The 11,705-nt window shown below is 31.2% G+C and overlaps 1 protein-coding gene across 1 annotated transcript; it reads right to left on the bottom strand.

The window, feature by feature from the left end:
- Window positions 1-413: 413 nt before the first annotated feature.
- LOC100255187 (small ribosomal subunit protein eS12) lies at window positions 414-4,336 on the bottom strand. The gene is made up of 5 exons (XM_010656707.3): window positions 4,206-4,336; window positions 2,896-2,934; window positions 1,802-2,096; window positions 768-833; window positions 414-681 (listed from the first exon to the last, which is right to left on the bottom strand). Exons 2-5 carry the CDS (start codon window positions 2,901-2,903, stop codon window positions 622-624), a joined length of 429 nt encoding a protein of 142 aa, XP_010655009.1. The 5' UTR covers window positions 2,904-2,934; window positions 4,206-4,336; the 3' UTR covers window positions 414-621.
- Between the last annotated feature and the right edge of the window lie 7,369 nt (window positions 4,337-11,705).

The raw sequence follows: 11,705 nt of genomic DNA on the forward strand, positions 1-11,705 counted from the left end.
ATGGGTAAAATATTATAAAAAATATTTAATTTATTTGTATGCAAATATTAAGAGGTTTTGTATAAGAAGGAAATTTTCTAATACAAATGCTACTGATAGTTGTGCTATAAATTTGAAGTATTTTCCTATTAACCACTCTAAAACTTGCAAATAGCAAACTCTCGAGTCTGGAAGTTATTCAAGGGCCTTGTTTGATGGGGAACATTTGAAAAAAGGGTGGGAAATGGAATTAAAAAAAAAGCAACCTCATCTGCTTGATGCCATGAGATCAAATCAAATAGAGACATCCCACTTCCCATTGCAAACTGTTTGCCTATCTGCATTTAAGGTATTTGAGTGCCCTTTACATTTTGGGATTTATTTTACCCTCCTCCATTGAAGGGGCACACATCATCTGGGATTGTTGGTAAAAATTGGAAGATTCAACCAATAGTGTATATTAAAATGGAATTACTTCAACAATGCAAAATCAGGTCCATTCTAGTTATATGAAACCCAAAAACAATAAATCAAAATCTTCCTAAGCCCATGCTCACTAAGGGAAAAATAAAAGGTTTCTACACATAAAAAAAACCTCCGACATAGACCCTCACTAAATCTAAGTTTGATTGCTCTACTCGCTTAGTGAGACTTCACCTGCTGCTGGACAACATTCATAGCTTCAGTTTCCTCCCCAAAGTCCTGAAAACAAGCCCAAGGAAGCAGGTCAACCCAAAAATCCCTCAAAAGTAAAATCACCTGGATCACTTGTGTGTGGAGTGTCATACCTTAACGACAACACAGGAGCAGCCCACCACTTTCCTGGCCTTCCCTTCGGAGTCAATCTTACATAACTGCATGGGGTAAAAAGTTTGAAAATAGTAAACATTACCAAATAAAATTTGCCAACTGAACCCACATTAACCAAGGAACAAATTCGAGTAAAAAAGGGCATCATTGTTATTTATCAGAAATATCAAATATCAAAACACCAATTCCTCATAAAGCACAACATACAACAAGATTTGCTTGAACTTTAGAATATAAGGCATACATAACAAGAAAAAATAATAATATTTTCTAAATGATATTTTAGGTGGAGTTTTACAGATGAGAAAGAAGCCAAACTGAAATCGACAATATTCAACTTAACAAGATTGAAATGAGAAAACGAGCACTTTGAATATCGCAACTAGCCATCTGGCTGGACAGTAGAACAGTGGAAATCTAGTGGTAACAGTTTGTTACCTTAGCAATTTTTCGAAGGTTAAAAAACCATATGAACCATTGATAACAAATTTATGAACCAAAGATGTTTTTCCATTTCTTAGCATCCTTGCAATTTATTTTACTGCATTATATCATTGAGATTTTTATTGACTGCCCTTACTTCCCCTATTTTTACAAAAATTTTAGTTTAATTCAATATCTTCAGCAGTCTCAAAGCTGAAGGTTTCATGACATCCTATTCACCAATGTCATTTCCGGTTCAATCACAGTTCCTGACCTTAACAAAGCCAGGGAGATATGGATCAGTGAATCCAAATGCATCTGTGCCACATATGGTAATTCTATGCTTACAAACATTATTACCAACCTACTCAACTGAAGGTGCATGGGAAGAAACAAACTGCTCATTCATATTAAATTCCAGTCTACCAGTATTTTGGATAATGATAAAGAATCGTGTAGAATGAATATGTGAAATGAAAGAAATAATCTACCACCAACCATCAAAATCCAAGGGTAAAACAATCTAAATAATAAAAATAAAAAATATATAAAAAAAACTACCCTAAAGAAAAAATGTTTTTTAACTTACCCCAGCCCACTCGCCCAGCGTCTTAGCACTAGGAACAGTTATCAAGCTAACATTGTGATCAGCACAAAGTGCCTTCACCAGTTTAACATAGTCTGGTTGGTTGCAATCCTCTGCCAAAACACACAGATGAGCAGCATGTTTCTCAATCACCTTTGCACCTTCGTGAAGGCCTCGAGCAAGCCCACCATGAGCCAGTGATTTCCTCAACACAAGCTGCAAGGCTGTCATGAGGTCCATGGGCTCACCTAGAGCTGGAGCTGGAGCTGATGTTTCAACTGCAACAACAACCTCTTCACTGCAAATGAGACATAAAACAGAGATGAGTCAGAAACACTTTTCTTTACCAAACCAAGTCTGGGAGAGAGATTATATATATATATATATAGAGAGAGAGAGAGAGAGGGAGAGAGAGAGAGAGAGAGAGAGAGTTAAGAGTATTCTAGCACAATGGACAATATACAGCCAAAATTCCACAAACTCATTCGTATTTCTTATAATATTTTGAAGAAACCATTTGGAAATGGCATTAGAAGCGCTTCTCTCCCATGAAACAATGTAGGTAATAGCATCTGTAGCATTAAAAATAATGTACAAAAAGCCTAACAATGCTTATCAAGCTCATGACCAACATTATGAAAAAAATTGATAATGCATCAATTAGTGAATATCCCCCATTCGTATTGACTTTGGATCCCTACTTGGGATTGGTTCCAACGGTTTTGAAAGGAATCAAAATCAAGATATTCTTTAAACCCCAATGTCCCTTAGAAATAATGATGACCATCAAATCATTAATAGGCCACACTAAAAATATTGATTCTACTGTAAGAGTTCCACACGCATCTACAGCCTAGAAGGTGAAATCCTCTTCAAAAAAGTTACAGCAGCAATCTTTATTATCTATTTTACAATAGGCTTCTCAAAAATAAAAACAAAAACTAGGCACCAATAAAGCTTATTGTTCAGCATCAAACTACCAATTTTGTCCACCCAAATTCAACAAATAATAGAATCATTTGACCGTGAAAAAAAAAAGGAAATGAAATAAAATAAAAAAATATCAATAATTGAACTTAACAAGCAACTTGACATACCCAGACATTTTCTTGTGGATGTTCAAATCTACCTCCTTCCTGTTGCAAGAAACAGAAGGCAAAAGAACAAATCAGATGCCACAGAAGAACAGCTTAAACAATGACTTCCTGAGCTTTACACAAGGAAAAACAAACTTGCAGCATTCAGCATCATCTATTTCCTCTGTCTCAACAATTCATCCTCTATTCCGATTTTTAATAAAAATTAAAGTTGTGCTCTCAACCCATTGGATCAAGATGGCAACATAAGTTACATCAATCACATGAGACCCAATTTATATAGTTTGATTTAACAAAATATCCACAGTTTATAATATTATAAATATTTTTATAGGTTTAAATTGTGATCTATATACCAGTCAGAAAATACTTCAAATACTAATGACTTCAACGGCATCAACGACATGAGAAACATTAGTTCTAGGAATAGACCCTAGCATAGCTTATTCAGTAGTGGACAAAGAATTACACATTACTTTTATCCCAAAACTAGTGGACAAAGAATGCCGGTCCTATCAAGTAAGCAATAAAGAATAAGACCACAATGATCATAGATTCCAAATCCAATCCATAGAATCAACCAAACAGTAGAAATGGAATCACTACCTCAATTGTAGTTCCTAAATCTACCCAATAAACAAAACATGATAAAAAAAAACCTTTAGCATTTTAACCACCTAATGCAACAAAATTCATGTTCATGAATGACTGATTAGTTGTTTAAAATTGATTTAAAATATTGCTCAACAATTTACATACCCCAACAGAAGAAGGAAAAAAAAAACAAACCCAATGGTGCTTTACTTGTGTAGATCCTAATCAACTCGTAGGACATAATTATTTCAGTTATCTCTTTCGTTTAACATTCATCACTTAAGTTGTCTTAAAAAATTGAAACACACTTGCTTCAAAGAAAACAATAAATTACAGCACATAACATTGAAATCCACAAGATGTGTACATCAATTCCTTTTGGTTGTCGAGAAGAGAAAAAAAAAACATCTTTGTCAAATCTTCGAATTTTCGTGATTTGACAAAAGAGAAAAGTATAAATCTAATATAAAATCCAATTCATTAGAACTTAATCCGCTATTCAGCTCACTTTTCGCCCACTTTAAGGATTCGTATTTCACCTATTTCTTTAGGAACCAGAACGAAACAAAAATTAGATCCAAAAACTCCAATTTTTCAAAAAAAAAAAATCTGGGTTTCTTCGATTGAACATAGGAAGTTAATATTTCAACACAAAGTACATGTAATATAAAACAAAAAAACAAAAACAAAAACACAAAAACAAATGTTAAGAGAACCTTGTTTGATGAGGATAACAGAAACCCTAGAGTGCTGTGGCTGCCGAGCAAATGAACTGAACCACAAAGCTATGCGACGTTATAAAGGGAACGAAAGTAAGTAAACCTAAAACCCTAGCTTTGCTCCAATTTACTTATTTATCCTTTGGGCCTTCTGGCGTGGATTTGGGCTTTTGCAAGATGTGGGCCTAGGTAGCCCAGCAGTTTGAGGTCTAACTTGATGTCCAAAACAAATGTGAGGCCCCTACATAATGACCCAATCATTAAAGCCCATGTTCAGTGGTATCGATTAGAATTTTCTTTTTATTTGAAAATTACTCTTAAATTAATGGATTGAAGTGACACTTTGTTTGGAAATGAGAAATAAAGTCATGATTTGTAATTAATATTTATCTAGAGAAACCCATGTTCTGTGGTAACAATGAAAATTTACTTATCTAGAAATGAATCTTGAATTAATGAACAAAATTAGAAAGGAAAAACTAATAGAAACTTATAAACTTTTCCATATGTATTTATAGAGGTGTCCCATGGCCATGTCAGCTGACATGGCCCAATGTTTAGTGGGTCATTTTTGCCCAATGTGCTAGACCAATACGACCCATTGAAAAATTGTGTCGGGGTGGGTGGACTCATGCAAACCAAATAAGTGGTTTGGCATGACCCATAAGCTCGTAGGTCGATCATGTCGTGTTGTGTCATGTCAGTAGCTAGCTCACTTTGTTAAAATTTTTAATTTAAATTTTTAGATCATTTTGTCTTAATTTTTTTTTTATTAAATAATTTTTTTTGTTACTTTAAACATTTCTAATAATTATACTTTTTATTTTTAATATTTATATTTATCAAATTTGTAATTATAAGATATATATATATATATATATATATATATATAATGTTAGTTTTTTGTTTTTAAAAATAGTAAAAAAAAAAATTCATATTTGAATTTGGTTTTTTTTTATCAAAATAACAATAAATCTAAAATATTGGAATATAAAAGGAAATAAGGAAAAAAATTATGTAAACATTTCATATAAAAATAAAAAATAATTATTAATTCACTGTTTTACCCCCTCAAACAAATAATTGTATAGTTATTGAGTTGGTTATTATAAACATTTGATATATAATAAAAGAAAAACATAAAAATTAAGAGGTAATATCTGAATCGACCAACACGGTCGATATAATGGCATGGGTCATCTCCTTAGACTCAACATGACCTACTTCTTTGGGTTGTCACGACCATTATCATATCAATTCACCCTTTTTGTCTTTTGAGTGATTTGGCTTGGGCCATTAGACACCTCTTTATATTTGGGCATATACCCTTCTATTCACATGTTTTTTTTTTAATGAGGTTATAATCAAGGATTGAAATATCGATTTTTACGGATATATTGGTACTTCGATTTTACGGATATATCGGAAATATCGGAGAAATATCGGTGGATATTTTTTTACAAATATCGGTGGGATGAAAATTATTTAAAATTAATAGGAATACTTGAAAAAAACTTTAAAAAATGATAAAATAAGTAAGAATCCATATTTTAAAGTTATCTTGTAAGTGTAATTGATATATATATATATATATATATATATATATATATAATTAAGAAGAAAAATATCGTAAACAGAGATATATTGGTAGATTCAATATTTGAATTTTAAAAATAATATATATGAATTTTGAAAGTGTATAAAATTATAATTGAGTTAAGAAATATTTGATTTTATTGAATAAAAACAATTTGTACATAAATATAATACATATAAGATTGTAATAATCCTTATACTAAGGAAGAGATCGATGTAATTTCATTATATTATTAGATGAAGGGAGTTCATATTATTGAAGACAATATTTATTTTAAAATTTTTAAAATATTTTTATTAAAACATATTTTATTATATTTTAAATGAAAAACTAAATTAATTTATATAAAATATCTTATTTGAGATTTAGTTTTTAAAATTTTATTAAAAATACGTTGTAACAATTTTTTCTATTAATATTAATTTATTTAATAATTAAAATAAAGGTTGATAATTAATAATTATTTATATAGAGTGGAAAATTGTTCTCATGATTTTTTTTATTTTTTTATTTTTTATCTCCACTAAATCTAAAAATAAAAAAGGCACCCACTTCTCTCTGCATTAAGAATCCTTCTAAAAAAAGCCCTATTTTCCCTCTGCTACTCCTCTCAGCATCAAGAATCCTTTTCCGAAGTTGTCCTCCAACGAGAGAATCCCTAAAAAAAAGCCCTATTTTTCTCTGCTACTCTCAAATCTCAATCATCGCAGGTACTAATCTAATCATGTTATTATCGTTGTTTTTTTTGCAACCCCGCTTGATTCCCAAGAAAATCCATTCCCCATTCGATTTCCGGGAAAATTCATCCTCGTTTGATTTCCGAGAAAATCCATTCAAAACCCTAAATCCACGATTTTTGAGCCAGACTGAAAAACACAACTGTGCGGGCTGGACTAGTAGGAAATATCGGGAAAATTTCCGAAAAATCGGTAAAAATACCTCTGGTTGCTTCGCCCGTCAGATCCACTCGCGATTTTTCTCCGATTTATCGATGCTTCACCGATATTTCGCCGATATATTTTTTAGCGATATTTCCGTGGATCGATAATCGGTAGCCATTATCGTTTCGGTGACGACCGATATCCGATATTTCGAAGATTTCCCGATTTTTCGATCCCTGGTTATAATTTATAATTAATATTTATTTAAAAGTATTTTTATCTGGTTTCCTCCAATATTTAAATAACATTATAACATGATAAAACATTAAGGAAAATAGAAACTCTTAAAGCTCCGATCTATACATTTTTAAAAAGTATTTGGACACATCTATCCATATATAGATGCAAAACACATAAAAATGACATGATAGGTTCATACCCGTTAGCAACTCATAATTATTTTATTGTAACATAGTCGATTCGTTGGTCAAAGTCAAATCATCTTGAGATATGTTCAAAATAAGTCCAAATATAAAATCTTTTCCTCCTGCCTAATTATTTTCGTCCATGGCTCAAATGCCCAAAGTCAAATAAACCTGTGATATGTCACAAAAGGTTATAGTTTTCCTTCAAAAATAAGAGCACTTAAATGTGGGTTTAAGGGCTTTCCTTTAGTTCCAAAAAATCATTAGAAATTTTCAATAAATTTAATTATTTTATAGCAAAAACCTTTAAAATTATTTTAAATTTTTTAATAATTTCTATTATAAAATTTTGACATTTCTCAATTGGAAGAGATGCGTGCCTTTAGGACTCATTACCATTATTTTTTATTTTTTAAAAATTTTAAAATTAAAATTATATTTTTTTTTAGAGGGGGCAAATTTTCCATTTTGGTTTTATTTTTCTAAATTTTTTACTTGTAAATGAATTTTCTTTTTTTTCTTTTTTGGAAACTTGAAGGTCACACATGTCCTTGGAGCCTTAGTTAACTCTGATGCTAAGTGTTCTATGAAAAAATTAATTAATCACTTAAGGTGTGCTTGGTAAAACTTAATACTTATTATTTAGTGACTTAAGTTAAATTATAATTAAGTTATTGGTCTAAAACTTATTACTTAATTTGTACTTTTAAGTCTTAAGGTTGTTTGATAAAATATTTTTAAAATTTATTCTAAATCATCAAATTGACAAATTTATCTTTATAAATTATAACTAAGAGAAAAGAAGTTGAATAATAATGGAGGTCATGGAATAACAAAAGAGATCGTGGAAGTAATTAGGACAAATAGGGGTAAAAAGATAAAATGAAGACGTGGACTTAAAAATAAGTTAATTATTTTTACTTCTTACTTAAAGTTGTTTTTGACGTTAATTCATATCATTAAGTTGTTCTATTAAATATACTTAATTTACTTAATGACTTAAATTAAGTTATTAAGTCATTTTAAGTTATTAAATTGGTTTACCGAACATCTACTTATTTGCTTATAAATAAAAAAAACAAGAAACCTCATTTTTTAAGTATTTTTTATAACATATTTTTTTAACCAATTAAGATCAAATATCATTCAAAGATCATTGAATTTATTTAGTAAAATGACTAGATTAATCATTATAACTAGTAAGTGAATTCTAAAATTTTATAAATGTGTGGACTCCGCATTTCCGACTCATGCGTTTCCCACTCGATGGCAAGCTCGATTTTTATTTGAAAATGATTTTATTTATTAAAAAAAATGACTTGAAGTCGCCACTTAGTTTTGTTTTACTTTTAAACCCTAAGTGTGACTCCTTCTTTTGGAAAATGTGGTCTATGAAAAAAAATTGGATCGAGCTCGGGGGTCAGGTTACTTATCGGGAAGGTACGGTAGAGACCGTAACACCCCTCTAAGTCCCTAAAGTCGGGTTTCTACTAGTAAAATGAAGCTGACGTGACAATCAATAAGGAAATCAATGGATACTCAAATTGATCATGCACATATGGGAATCAAATATGCATAGAGATGGCCAGAATGGGAGTGGATGCGTAACTGGGCCACGAACGAGCAATGCGCTATCATAAAAATAAGGCCAATATACAATAAAGAGCACAAAACATATCACATGCATCACCAAATAGAAATTAAGAGGGAAAACTAGATTTTTGAAATTCATTTGAAAATTAGAGTCTTAAAGATTATTTGAAAATTGGATTTTTAGGAATTAAATGTAAAAATGAGAATTTTAGAAATTAAATTTGAAAGAAATTGGAATTTTGAATAATTGTTTAAAGACTGAATTTTAAATAAACGAACAAATGAATAAATAAATGAATGGAATAAAGAAAATAGTAACGATTGGATAAATAATTGCGAAACTTAGAATTTTAGAAATTGGAAATTGAATTTAGAGATTGAAAATTTAAGAAATTTTTTAGAGATGAGATTTTAAATATATGAATAAGTGAATAAATAAATGAACGAGATAATAATAATAATGAAAATAATCATTAAACAACTAAATGTGAATAGTGGAATTTTTTATATTGAAAATTGAATTTGAAAGACGGAATTATGAAAAATTGAACTTTAATTATTGAGATTTATAAAATAAATGAATGGAATAATAATAATAACAATGAAAATAATATTTGAACGAATTGACGTGAATAGTGGATTTTTTTATATTGAAAATTAAATTCGGAAGTCTGATTTGAACTTTAATGATTTGAATTTTTTTTAAAAGAAAGAAATAAATAAACATGGAATAATAATAATAATAACCAAAATAATGTTTAAACGAATGAACGTGAATAGTGAAATTTTTTGGATTGAAAATTAAATTTGGAAGTCAGATTTTTGAAAATTGAACTTTAATGATTGGAATCTTTAAAAGAAATAAATAAATAAATAAATGAAATAATAATGAAGAAAATAATATTTAAACGAATGAACGTGAATAGTGGAATTTTTTAAATCGAAAATTAAATTCGGAAGTCAGATTTTTGAGGAATTGAACCTTAATGATTTGAATTTTTAAAAGAAATAAATAAATAAATAGGGAATAATAATAATAATAACAAAAATAATTTTTAAACGAATGAACGTGAATAGTAGAATTATTGAGATTGAAAATTAAATTCGGAAGTCAGATTTTTGGAGAATTGAATTTTAATGATTTGAATTTTTTTTAAAAAGAAAAAAATAAATAAACATAGAATAATAATAATAATAACCAAAATAATATTTAGACGAATGAACGTGAATAGTGAAATGTTTTAGATTAAAAATTAAATTTAGAATTGTGGAACTTTTGGGATATTAGAATTAAAAATTGAATTTTGGGAAAATTAAATTTATAGTTAGAGTTCTAGAAAATTATTTCGAGAATTGAATTTTGAAGAATTAAAGTTAAAATATTGGAGTTTTGGAAAATTGAATTTTAGATCTGAAATTTCGTAAGCTGAATTTAAAAAACGCATTTTTTGAGATTATTTTGGAAAGGGTACATGTGTGTATATATATATATATATATATTTTCTTAAATAAAATAATAAATAAATAAAATAAATGAATAAATGAATGAATTTGAAACGTTGAGATTTTTAAAAGAATTATTTGATAACAGAACTTTCAAAAAATAAAATTTTTAACATGAAAAATGGAATTAAGAAGAAGGCACGTGGGAGAAAAGAGAAAAAAAACTAATAATAAACCACTTGAGGCCTACTGGACCCATGCTACTAATGAAAAATAAAATAAAAAACTCATGTCTTTGACTTTTATTCACCAATTTGCTTAAACATGCCATCAGTGGGAAACAAAAGGCTTCAGCAAATACTTGCTCGTTATCACTGCTGCTCCAACCTGAACTCAAAGAATAAATTTAAGTTCCCTCTACAGAAACATCAAATAGAGGTTCCCTGTCAAAACTAGGTTTATTAACCAGTCTAAAGAATACTCTCACATGAATAATGCCCTTGGGGCACCCTATTGATAATGCAGCAATTTTTAGGACCTCCAGATGGAGGAAAATAGCCGAGAGTTTTAGGAGGAGGAGAGATGAAGCCGGGAATTGTTGCATTAGCATTTCAGGAAATTTGAAAATATGAGACTATGTTGTTCGAAGATGATAGCGCTCCTCCGTCGTCCGCATCCTCGGCAGCCGCGACAGCCACCGAAAACCGGTTCACGTTCAACGCTCTCCAGGATCCATCTGATGAACCGGGTTCAAACATCAGTTTATCAGCGAGCCACGGGAATCAAAACTGCGAAGAAGGATGGTGGCGAGGAACAGGGGAAAACGGTAAAAGATCCAGCTAAACGGGCGGATCTAATGAAACCTTCCTCTCATCTTCTTCACCTCCAAACATACAACTCTCTCCCTCTCACTCTCAGCTGGTATTTTTTTCTTAGCAAGCCTCACTTCCTGTAACTCTCAGAAACTCTCAGAAAAACTTGCTTCCCCCCAAGCTTAAACTCTCTTCCCCCTCAATCTTTTCCTTATCTCAAGCTATCTTTCCTGAAGAAATGCTCTATTACTCCCCCTCTTCCCCTAGGCTGTTCATTCTAGTTCTCTCTCTAAAAACAATGTTGTAACAAAACTAGTTATCATTGTAGGGACCCCTCCCCCTGATGACACGTGGCGCGCTTCGCTGTCCGGAGCAAATCTATCCGGACCCCCCAAAGAGGGACACGTGGCATGCATTGCTATCCGGATCAAACTCCATCCGGACTCCCCAAGAGGACATGTGGCGCGCTCCCTTATCCGGACTCCCTCAGGGAGAAGCACACGTCACTCACGAATGTCACGTCCGGACGATAACATATCCTATCCGGATCATTGACTGAAGTGAGCTAGTCTTACTACATCATTCCGACAGCTTGCCACAGCCCACTATCCATCGCCTGCAGAGCGAGAGGACAGGGTTGGTGGTAGGTCACCTCCCACGATCCGCCGCCTGCAGAGCGAAAGGATAGGAATGATGGCAAGTCACCTCCCAAGATCTCTAACAGCCGCCCACAGGGTGATGATGAC

This window comes from Vitis vinifera, chromosome 9 (assembly GCF_030704535.1).
Source record: "Vitis vinifera cultivar Pinot Noir 40024 chromosome 9, ASM3070453v1".
Taxonomy (NCBI): Eukaryota; Viridiplantae; Streptophyta; class Magnoliopsida; order Vitales; family Vitaceae; genus Vitis; species Vitis vinifera.

Bases quoted from the DNA above. Each gene is read 5' to 3' on its own strand.
- LOC100255187 (XM_010656707.3), bottom strand. The intron at 834-1,801 runs GTAAGTTAAAAA...TACCCCATGCAG, and splicing joins CGCTGGGCGAGTGGGCTGGG to TTATGTAAGATTGACTCCGA. The intron at 682-767 runs GTATGACACTCC...GCTTGTTTTCAG, and splicing joins GCTCCTGTGTTGTCGTTAAG to GACTTTGGGGAGGAAACTGA.